Source organism: Castor canadensis, chromosome 4, assembly GCF_047511655.1.
Source record: "Castor canadensis chromosome 4, mCasCan1.hap1v2, whole genome shotgun sequence".
NCBI classification, from domain to species: domain Eukaryota; kingdom Metazoa; phylum Chordata; class Mammalia; order Rodentia; family Castoridae; genus Castor; species Castor canadensis.
In genome coordinates, this window is record NC_133389.1 from 124,569,946 (window position 1) to 124,582,068 (window position 12,123).

Below are 12,123 nucleotides of genomic sequence, written 5' to 3' on the forward strand. Positions count from 1 at the left end.
AGGTGTGGCTCAAGCAATAGAGCACGTACTTTCCAATTTTGAAGCCCCAAGTTCAAACCCCAGTCCTACACACACATACACACACAAAAAAAAAAACAGATGATACAGTATCAGTGTAGTGATACACAAAACAAAACAATGGAACACAATACAGATCTAAATGCAAATGCAAACAAGACTTTATGATGAACTCACAATATAAAAGAGGACTAAACTAAATTGGACAACTGGCTATCCATATAGTAAGAAGTCATACTATACTCAAAACCAGTTCCAGACTATAAACCTTTTAAAAGAAAGTACAGAAGAGTATCTTTAGAATCTTAGATTTAATTATGTATATGAGTATATGTGTTTGTTTGTGAGTGTGTGTGTGTGTATATATATATATAATTACTGGGACCTGAACTCAGGTCCTTCACCTTGAGCCACGCCACAGCCCTGTTTTTGTGAAGGGTTTTTTCAAGATAGGGTCTCGTAAACTATTGGCCCAGGCTGGCTTCAAACTGCGATCCTCCTGATCTCTGCCTCCTCAACAGCTAAGATTACAGGTGTGAGCCACCAGTGCCCAGATACAGAGGAGATTTAGACTAAGGATTCTTTTTTTTTTTTTGGTGGTGGCACTGGAGTTTGAACTCAGGGCCTCATGCTTGCTAGGCAGGCACTCTTATCACTTGAGCCAATCTACAAGCCTTTATTTGTGTGTATCTTTGATAATAATTTAGAATAGGCGAAACTAACTATAAAAACTTTAGCAATACAAAAATTTTAGTAATACAAAAATGAAAATACATTTAATTATCAAAAGACAGCAGCGGTAATAAAAAGACAACTCACAAAGTGGAAAAAATCAATATATGTGACCAACAGAAAACTGGTATCACTAAAAATCAAACAACCCCATAAGAAAAAGGGAAAAAAAAACCCATAGTCAGTTACTTCACAGAAGAAACACAATAGTTAATAAATATTTTTAAAGATGTTCTAAATCCATTAGGTAAACTGGGAATGCATAACAAAACTATTAGATACCACGTTACACCCATCAGATAAACCAGAAAAAAAAAAAAGGCAAGTATAATGAACAAGTTTCTTTCTGGAGCACTACTATTGGAAGTATAAATTGATACAACCATTTCTGGGAAAACGTGGTGTTATAAAGGAGAAAACGCGGATGGTGCTGTGCATAAATCATGGTATATTAATATAGCAACGTCTTACCATGTAACAGTGAAATGAACCAAATATAGTGTTATAGTTTGACATTTTTATTACTCAAAGGCTTGGTTGTTAGCTGATGGGCATTTGAGAAGTGACTGGATAATGAGGGCTCTAACTTCATCAGTGGATGAACTGATGAACTGATAGCTGAATGAACTATTAGAAGGTGGGGCCTGGCTGGAGTAGGTCAATGGGGGTATGCCTTTGAAGATCCTTTGAAGGATATATCCTGTCCCTGACCCCTTCCTGACTCTCTGTGTTCTTCCAGGTTGCCATAATGTGAGCAACTCTGTTCTACATCATGCCCTTCTACCATGATGTACTTCCTCAGCACAGGCCCAGAAACATAGAGCTAAGTGATCATGGACTGAAATCTCTGAGACTTGAGCCAAAATAAATCTTTTCTCTTTTAAGTTGATTCACTCAAGTATTTTGTCACAGTGACAAAGAGCTTACTAACACACACAGTTCTACTCATCAATATGGATGCCTCTCCCACATACAATGTTCAGTAAAACAAACAGAGTAAAAGGATCCATACAGGATCATTGCACCTAAATAAAATGTAAAAACAAACTGCAATAACATACTGGATACTGTACAACCATAAAGAAACACAAAGCCTGATAAATATAAATATAAAATTTAAAGTAGTGAACATCAAAACTCCTCAGGGTAGAGTTCAGGCATTAAGTCAGTTCCACTGTTTCCATTTGGCGATTTAATGAGCAGCAAGGGATAAGAAATACTGCTTTATAACTTACTCACATTTTAAGCATACTTTTGGATATATTTTAAAAAATAATTGTCTCTTAAAAATTTTATGGAACTATGGCAGTGATTTTGTCCTGTATGGTATTAGACATAAGACATACAACAAGGTGAATTAAGTTTAATATCAAAAGGATATCTATCTGATGGATAGTTGATCATATAAAAACAAATTTTATAAACTTCCTTTTATTTCTCCAACTATTTCTCAATTCATACTTAAGAGTTAAGGTATTTTTCATGTATTTTATTCTCATTTTTTATGTTTGGTGGTACTAGGATTTGAATTCAGGGGCTTTGTGCTTGCTAGGCAGGCATACTAGCACTTGAGCCTGACTCCCAGCCCTTTTTTGTTTCAATTATTCTTGAAAAGGGTCTCACATTTTTGCCCAAAGTGATTCTCCTACTTATGCCACCTGGGTAGCTAGGATCATAGGCTAGTCTCACCATGCTTGTACAGCTTACTTATTGAAAGTCGCACTAACTTTTGTGGCCAGGCTGGACTCAAATCACAATTCTTCTGATCTCTGTCACCCAAGTAGTTGAGATAACAGGCATGAACCAATGCACCTAGTCCAGTACTTTCACTTTAAAGTTGGTATCTTCAATCATGTCCTTATTCTAACTAGAAAAAGCTTATTTTTTTGAGCTACAGAATACTAACATAATTAGTATTTTCTCAACAGTTTCACTGTTGCCAAACGTTACTCAATTTTTCCCCCTCCATGACTTATTACTTACCCTGAGCAAATCATCTATACGACCTTCCTTCTTTTCCAGGTCCTGGTTTTTATTACTTTCTAATGCTGCTAATTTCAGCATTGTGAGATCAGTCTAAATGAAAGAAAGCTATTTTATTATCTCTATTATATATATGTGTGTGAGTGTGTGTGTGCGCGCGCACCTGTGTATATATATTATATAGTTGCATACAAACATAAAACTAGATTTTACCAAAATTCTAAAAGTAAATAAAACTACAAGTTTGTATGTGCAGGGTATCCCAAAAAGTCCTAGTACAGGTATTTTGGCAGCACTGGGAATTTTTTTTTAACTCGGGGTCTCACGCTTTATAGACAGGTACTCCACCACTTGAGCCACTCCACCAGTTGTGCACACGCGTGTGCACGTGTGTGTGTGTGTGTGTGTGTGTTGGGTATTTTTGAGATAGGGTCTCACAAACATGAACTATCTGCCCAGGCTGGCTGTCTTTCTGATCTCTGCCTCCCAAGTAGCTAGGATTATAGGCATGTGCTACCAGCTCCTCACCTAGTGTAGTTTAAAATTTTAATGACTTCAGAAGCATAAATGCTATTCATTTTTCACAATATTGATATTCCTTAAAACAATATATCCACTGCTTTGTGCTATCTACTGCTCTAGTTGATTCTTCAATTTTGAAAAGTTATTTACAAAATTATTCTTTAAATGGTCAGGTAAAAATTATATTTTATTTATAGCAGACATCACCTTTCATGTAGGTATCCATCATGGGATGGCTAAATCGCAAAATTTAACACATACTTATTTTTTTGTGATGAGAACACTTATAAAAGTCTATTGTTTTGCTAATATTCACATACACAAGGTATTATTATTAACTACATTCACCATGATGTATAACAGATACCTTGAAGTCCCTCCTAAATGAAGTACTGTTTCCTTTGACCAGCATCTTAATACAGTAAAACCTTTTTTGAGCTGCTTAGAAACTAAAAGGAATATACTATACTTGTTATCCTTGGGAGTATCCAAAGAAAGAAGTGTTGATGCATGCACAATGGTTTGAATATAACCCACAAAGAAAGTCTAATGGAAACTTATTTATTAAGTTAGCTTTCTTTATGTTTAATTTTACTTTATTATTATGCCTACAGACAACTTATTTAATACAAAGATGGTCACAGGTTTCCTAGAAGTCATAGAAAAAATTAATTATTTCTGGAGGCCTTGTCTTGAACTCCAGTACTGCTCCCTCCCTCCCAAAAAGAAAAAAAATTATTATTTACCTGAGTAATTTTAAAGGATAACTGCTTTGGTTGTACAACAGGGTGGTCCCCAAAAGCTAATGCAGTAGGAGAAGGGCTATTCGGTCGAACCTTTAAAAAAAAAAAAAAAAAGTTAAAATTTCTACCTTGGCAATAATTGTTTAACATTTCAAAAGAAGTATTCTCTTCTTTTTCTGTTTTCCCTTTGGCAGTACTGGGGTCTGGGCAAGCACTCTGTCCCTTGAATTACACCCCCAGCCCTTCTGAAGAAGATTTTTATCTTCTAATACCTGACTTAAAACTTGTTGTCTGATGTTTGTTTCTGTTTGAGACAGGGTCTCCTTTACGCAGTCCAGGTTGCCCTGGAACTCACAATCTTCCTGCCACAGACTTCCAAGTACTATGACTACAGGTGTGCACCACCATTCTTGGCTTTTTAAAAAAACTTTTGATTATTTACTTTTTCAACAGGTTTCACCACAACCACCACCCCCACCCCCACCCTAATCCCCCTCCGGTACTGAGGTTTGAACTCAGGGTCTCATACTTGCTAGATAGACCCTCTACTACTTGAGCCACTCCGCCAGCCCTTTTTGTGTTAGGTATTTTCAAGATAGAGTCTTGTGAGCTATTTTCCTGGGGCTGGCTTCAAACCACCATCCTTCTGATCTCTGCCTCCTGAGTATCTAAGATTATAGGCATGAGTCACTGGCACCTGGCTTTAACAAGCATTCTTTTTTTTTTTTTTTTTGGTGGAGATACTGGGGCTTGAACTCAGAGCCTCACACTTGCTAGGCTTGCTAAGTAAGCGCTCTGAGCCACTCTACCAGCTCAACAAGCATTCCTGAGTACCTCCTACATAAGGCCCAGTAAGAGCTACAACCATAAATTCCTTGACCTCAAGGTGCTTACATTCAAGTGCCATAAAATCAGTCTTAATGCTTTCATATAGTTAACCAAAGTAAGGCCAAATAAATATTCTGAAACGAAAGTATTAAAAACCTGATTATAATGGTTCAAAAAGGAAAAACAAAACATCTTAATACAGAATTCTTAGTATTACAGATAATAACACATGCTCAAAGTAGTTTGAAATCAACCTATTACTGAGTTTTATGGGTTTATCTCCTCAGTAGCTTAAAAACATTGAAAGCAGCGGATCATAACACTGTATCAATGCAACCATTATAACTCGTTTCTTTAAAAGCTACTGTTAAGTCTAGTTTTAAAACAAATCCAAATTTATATAGAAGCTCATAATAGAAATAAATTATAATAAATAATTATAAATTATAAATAATTATTCAATGCACATAACCTCTTAGACTGTGCATGAAAACATGAAACAAAAACTTACAGATGAGGAAGGAGTGGAATGTGAATGTGAGTTTTGAGGAGAACGAATTGCAGGAGGTATGCCTCTTACTGGACTTGAGCCATTTCCACCTTGGTACTAAGAAAAAGAAAAAGGCCAGATTAGATTGTTATTTTAGATAAAGCATTAGGAAATTAAATATATATTACTTTACTTGTACTGCTGGAGATCAAACCTAGGGCCTCAAGTATGCCAGGCAAGAATTCTACAACTGACCTACATTTCCAGCACTAAATATATCTTATTTTAAACCAGACCAGGTAGTCATTTAAATGGGTCAGAAAAGGTAAAACTAAGGTCACTTATAGCCAAGTTCTAATTAATGAGAGGCTGCTAATCATGAGAACATGTTTCAGTTTTCCTCCAAGGAGCTGCACTTCTCTCTTATACATGTTTCCTGAACCAATATAGTCAGTAATTCCAAGAAGTTTTAAAATACTTACATGTGGACTTTAGTGAACATAATTAACTACCTTAAAACAGAATCATCATTTACAAGATCTGTTAGATATCCAAGTGTTCAGGGAACTATTTAAAAAAAAAAAAAAACCCAACTCTTTGTAATAAAGTTTCTGATTTAGTTGCACAAAAAGAAAAGCCAACTAATCTGTTCCATAGCTCTTTTCTCATTTTTCTATACCACGGTTAGAAGAAAACAATATGTTCCTACTGACTTCCTCTAGGGCAATTTATTATCTATGTCATATCTTTAATTGGTCACTTAATTTTGACATGAACAATAGAGATAAGGGACTTGTTAGTGTGTTCATTAAAGTACCTGCAACCTAAGAATTTTGCCTCACTTATTTTATCTACAGTGCCTAGCACAATGCCCAGCATACAGCAGTCATTCAAGACACGTTTGTTTATTTGGTCAATCCTACATTTAGCAATTAGTGATATTAACACTGAATGGCTAAACACAACTAAAGAGCAAAAGTTTTACCTCAGATCATGTAAATTCAAAAAAAGCAATGAAGAATTATTTTTTAAAATTCAGCTGTTCCCTTAATCAGCCAATTCTGCTGTCACTCTCAGAAAGTAAATATAAACATTTTTCACCTGAATAGTTAACATTTTTTTAAATTATCACATTAATGTTTCCAGATGTAAAATTGGTAGCCAAAAGTGTTTCTATGTAGATAGAAGTAAGGAAGTATTCCAGATTGAGTAACACTCTAAATGTATCTTTTTATTTTTTTTTTCAGGGACTCTTAGATTCACGTCTCTATCAACTATTTAATGTCTACCTATATGGCTCTATGTTGTTGCCCTATCATAAAACCTGTATTGATACTACACAGCTGGTAGACTTTGTTCTTCCCTTCAGAGTCTGCTGTAAGTTAGGCTACTTTGTGTCTCTGATCCTCAGTTTCATTATTTGTGAGAAAGAAACACCAATACTTACTCTGCCTATTATATGGATTGTTATAAGAAAGTATGTTGAGAAGGTACCTTGAAAATTATGATGTATGATTATCAATGTAAAAGTGTATTTTAATGTTCCTAGGAGGAAATAATATCACATAGTACTAAAAGTAAAGCTCTGCTCAAAAGCTGACTCTGAGCTTTAAAGAAACTATTTTCAACTTACTATGGAATTATATTGAATTAAGAACTGGAAATAATTCTCAAACTTACCTCAAAATAGTCGCTAATTTTGTGGCCACGTCCCCCAATACTTTTTCCTAAAATATAAACGTGAAAAGTTGTGTAGATTTAAAAGTCAGTCATAATTATCTATCACATATTACATCAGAAAGAGAATGTGCCCCATTTAATTTCCTTAATTTACATAAAAATCATCTATTAAATGATCTATTAAAGAATCTCCTGGGTGTTATGTCTTGTTTTGTTGGTGAGGAAGCTGGAGATTAAACCCAGGGTCTCACCCATGCTAAGCACAAGCTCTACTATGGGGCTATACTCCTCCAAAAGGGATCTGGTTTAAAAACATTAATACTGCTTAATGTCTACTAATTTCAGAAAGGTAAGTAAATGTATTAAGAAAGAAAAAACAAGTTGCAACTGTATAACTGACAAACTAATTCATACTTGGTAATAAAAAGCAGTTTTGGTTCATATAAACCAAAACATAACCCCTGTTAAGCTGATAACATGCTTATAAATATTATTTTATAAAAGGTGTTTTGATTTTTAAAAAGGCATCTGCAAATTAGACTTTAAATACTTTTAAGAATACTCCTCAGTACTGCCAAATATATACAAATATATGTATATATATGTAATAAAATAAAGAAGTATCCCACATGCACGGTATCTTTAAAAAAAAAAAAAAAAAAAAAAAAAAAAAAAAGAATACTGAAAAAGTAAACCAAGTTGTTACAGATCACACTGTCTTTTAAGTGTTTTGCTCTATAATGGGAGTCTTCATCAGTTTTACAAACACAGCATTAAGAACTTGACAAGAAAGACTGTTCACAGAAGTTTTGGGGAGGTCAAGGCATCCACTGATTTTGAACTATGTAGAATACATGATTTCAACAGAAAAACTATGAAAACAGAGTCAAAAGCTTTGCATAATATAAAACATATATCTTATCAATGTATTAATGATTTATAGCCATGCATTCACTTATTTCATTCAACAAATATTTCTTAAGTGGTTATTACTGAGATGAATGAAGTTCAGTAACCTTAAATTCCTTCTTGGAACAAGGTAGAATTCTTTTAAAAAAAACAAGCAAGTACTAAGAAGTATAAATGTTATCTACGAATTTTGAGTAACAGTTTGGTACCAATTTATTTAGAGCTCAGACAGGACTAGAGAAATTTTATAACAAAGAAACTTCCTTTCTATCTACAGTAATTTCCTCAGGAAATTACCTATTAGTATGAAGACAGATATTTTTGGTTACCTACCAAAATGCAATTTCTCCAACTCTTTCCCCTTAACTGAGCCCAAATTTTCTGCTGTTACACCCCTCCACCTACATATAATTTCAGGGAAAGCTGGTTCCCTATACATCTTGCACTCCCAGTTCTTCTTTCCCTCCTTACCAGAAATCCAATTCTGATCAGGTATCACAGCTTCTCCACATAGCCCGTACTTTTCATTTAAGGGGAAAGCATTTTAAGGGGAACATTTAAGACCATTTTCAGTTTCAGAAATGGGCTTGATTTATCCAAGGGCAATAGTACTTTGTTGGACATTACTGGTTTTAGAATGGAAACATGGCCTAGTCTAGTCAATAAGATGTTAAGGGAGGTCTGTTTGCTCTGAACTTGAAAAAGCTCACTCTAAAAAAAAAAAGTATGTATGTGTGGGGATTGATATAGTAAGACAGCCTCTCCCTAAAGTGAATATTGAGTGAGGAAGCTAAAATAAGTAAATCCAATTTAGGCAAACCACAAAGAAAAAAACTTGGGTTCTTAAAGACAGGTTGGCTCAACCAACCTAGTAGCACCTACTTTGAGGGCTTGCTTTTGAGTTTTTCTTAACTTTCTATTGAAATAATTATAATTAATCTAACTTTATCATAAGTAAAGTTATGAGTCTACTGCACTAAGAATAAAAAGGTCAGTGCAAAATGAGATACAACATACTGTACACGTACAGAAAAGGTACAATACACCTAGAAATTAAGTGTTTAAGTCCCTTCCTCCCACAAAAGCAGTTGCTACAAATACATTCTTTGATTCCAACTGGTAAGCCATGGACTCATATACCTAGATCTTGCAGCTGAAAACTGGTTCCAAAACATGTAATTTGATATATAAAAAAAAATTATGTAAGATTTAAGAGCCTAATCTATTGTATTTCATTTTGAGTGCCCAAATTAAAAGATAGTACTATTTTCTTGTCCATTGTAAGAGACTGTGTAGTCTGATGAAAGTTACTTTCCTAGCTCGTATTATAAGAGGTTAATACAAGAAAGGATGAAAAAAGGTTATGAAGAAAAACTGATGCTTTCATTCGGGTCTAATTATTTTTATACTTTTTTTTTTTTTTGGTCTTTTGTCAGTACTAGAGTTTGAACTCAGCATCTTATGCTTGGTAGTTAGGCACTTAACCACTTAAAGCCACGCTTCCCAGCCCTTTTTTGCTTTAGTTATTTTTCTGATGTGATCCCATGTTTTTGCCCAGGTCTGGCCTCGGTCCTCAGATCCTCCCACATATGCCTTCTACATAGGTGGAATTACAGAAGCATTCTACCATACCCATCTATAGCTTTTTTAAAAAAAATAAGGAAGGAGTAAGTTTGGGAACATGTTTTACTATGAGATTTAAAGTTTTTATTTAAAAACAGAAGTCATTTGAGTATCATAATTCATATATATACAGAAAAATGAAAGGTGATAAGGAAATGCTTGTTTGATTTGGACATACTTGGTTTTCTAGGACTCAAATAAGGAAAATGTCAAAAAGCCTAAAAACACTAACCATAAGCCCACTACTTATGATATAAAAAGACTACAGTTTCAAATTATTATTTCTGTACAAAGTACAGTCCTGAGCTAATATAATGGCAAGTTACATAGTAACTATAGAATATATAAAAACATGACATTACTTAACAATCAAAATTTTAAATTGATTAAAAATAATAATTAATTGTAAATGCTTCGTGGTCTCTGAAGGAAGATGATGGTATGCTTACCCTGACTACTTTCATTCTGGTTTTCTGCTTTTCTTTTTCTTCCCCTGGATGATTCAGATTGTTTCTTCTCTGGTGTCTATAGAAAGTAAATTTTAACACAATTTTAAAATACAGTTTTAACATGTAAAATTATTATGTCAATATAAAAAAGACATTTCTACTTTCAAGGCCAATTAGTGTTCAACAGTACTCATGGGATGTAAATGTAGTTACTGACATACAACTTAAGAAATAAGACTTCTTATTCTGTAAAATTTTTTAACATTTCAACTATAGTAGTAAACCTTGTACATATTACCTAAAATTCACACTTTTAAAATTTGACTTTAGATACATGAGAATAATTGAATAGGACAAAAAAATTTTTTTAATTGAAAATTCACCTTAAGTTCTTCTCATTAGTTTTCTACTAATACATATTTATACATATTTAAAATGGTAAACTTGGGGGGTAAAGGGGGTAAACAAAAACTGATATATTCAATCTTCTAAAAAGGACCATTCATCTAAATGCCTGGCAACTATTATCCAAAAATTATAGCAAATTCTTGGCTTATATCTTCATTCAGGACCCAGCAAAGTACAATCTATGCATGAACTCTTTTTGTACAGCCCGTGATCTGAGCATAGCTTTTACTTACTGAATTTTATTTATTTACTTATTTAGTTTTGGCAGTGCTGAAGATCAAATCCAGGGCCTTGCACACACTAGGTACACTTTACTGCTGAGCTACAGCCACAGCTCAACTTTTATTGTTTTTGCTTGCTTGTTTTTGAGACATAGTCTGACAATGCAGCCCAGGCTGCTCAAACTTTTAGTCTTTCTGCCTCAGCCTTCTGAGTGCTGGGATTCTAGGCACGTATCACCATACCAGGCCTAACTTTTACATTTTTAAGTGATCACATTTATAAAGACTCAAACCACGAATATTTTATGATATGCAAATTCTAAGAAGTTCAAATTTCAGCATCCATAATAAAGTTTTATTGGAACACAGCCACACTTTTCATTTATTTATTTTGTACAGTTGTTTTTACATTACAATAGCCGAGTTCAGTAACTAGCTGCAACAGAGATGACATGCTATAAAAGTCTAAAATTATCTGGCCCTTTACAGAAAGTATGGAGACCCCTGATCTACATGGTGGTTCTCCTTCCAAATTATAGGCTTGTTCTTTGAACATATAGCCAAGTATTTTCACTCGGCTAACACAAGTAATTGTTGTGGAGCCTGACAAACTGTTCAGTTGAGTCAAAAATTAAAGGCAAGAGCAAAAGCACAAGGAAATGGCTCCAGGCCCTTGAATTCTAAAAGCCTGGTAAATAGCTCTGGTGCCAGAATAATTCCTGAACTTAATAGGAGCTCAAGGAATATCTGAATGAAAAACTGAATCACATTAGATAACTTCAAAATCTTTTAAGGCAGGTGGTCAAACAAGGAAAAAATTAATCTATACAGTCCTATCTGAATAGTCCTATGATTAGCATAACAATAAGACACAACCTAATTCTTATTAAGTATATATTGCTTCTCTAAGCATCATGGGAGTTTTAAGTTCTTTCATGTCCATTCTACTAGAATACAATCAAGATAATACAATCAGAGAATTTGTACTGAATTCTTTAAAGAGAAGCATTATACCTTCTTCCCATCTCACCCTCCAAACCCCTGCCAGGCACGTAGTTATTACTCAGCAAATACAAGGATGAATATTAAACAACCTACTCAAGGTCAACACTATTACTATTAACCAGGATTCAATAATTTTTGTGCAACTCTAAGGCCTAAATATTCTTGACATGCTATATGCCCTATATATCAATAACTTAACTAAATGAATCAACTATACAAAGATATTTCAAAATGTTACTTGTAACAAAAATTCAACAAGTCCAATAAGTTGCCTATACAGTTTCACTTCACAAACCAGAGATTTTTACGGAACTCTAACCTGTTAATCTACTTTGGTCGGTAAGACTGATGTACCCGAAATTTAGAGTGAATTTTCATTAAGTGAGTTTACTGTCGAAATTATCAAACTCAAACAATAAACAATCTTCTGTTTCCCAGAAATAAAAGAGTCACCAAATTAAAAAATGACAAGTTAACAATTTTGTGAAGAACCCTAAATCTATCTTAAAACA

The 12,123-nt window shown here is 34.1% G+C and overlaps 1 protein-coding gene across 4 annotated transcripts in view; it reads right to left on the bottom strand.

Annotated features, from left to right (window-relative positions):
• Tlk1 (tousled like kinase 1) overlaps window positions 1–12,123 on the bottom strand; it is a 133,429-nt gene that overhangs the window by 39,604 nt on the left and 81,702 nt on the right. For 3 of the 4 annotated variants that reach the window (XM_074071081.1, XM_074071079.1, XM_074071082.1), the window contains exons 4-8: window positions 9,978–10,053; window positions 6,997–7,043; window positions 5,338–5,433; window positions 4,002–4,091; window positions 2,734–2,826 (exon numbers count right to left, since the gene is read on the bottom strand). In XM_074071081.1, the coding sequence (XP_073927182.1) occupies window positions 2,734–2,826; window positions 4,002–4,091; window positions 5,338–5,433; window positions 6,997–7,043; window positions 9,978–10,053 (402 nt within the window). The remainder of the gene's footprint in view (window positions 1–2,733; window positions 2,827–4,001; window positions 4,092–5,337; window positions 5,434–6,996; window positions 7,044–9,977; window positions 10,054–12,123) is intronic. The other variant, XM_074071080.1, reaches the window with a different exon arrangement.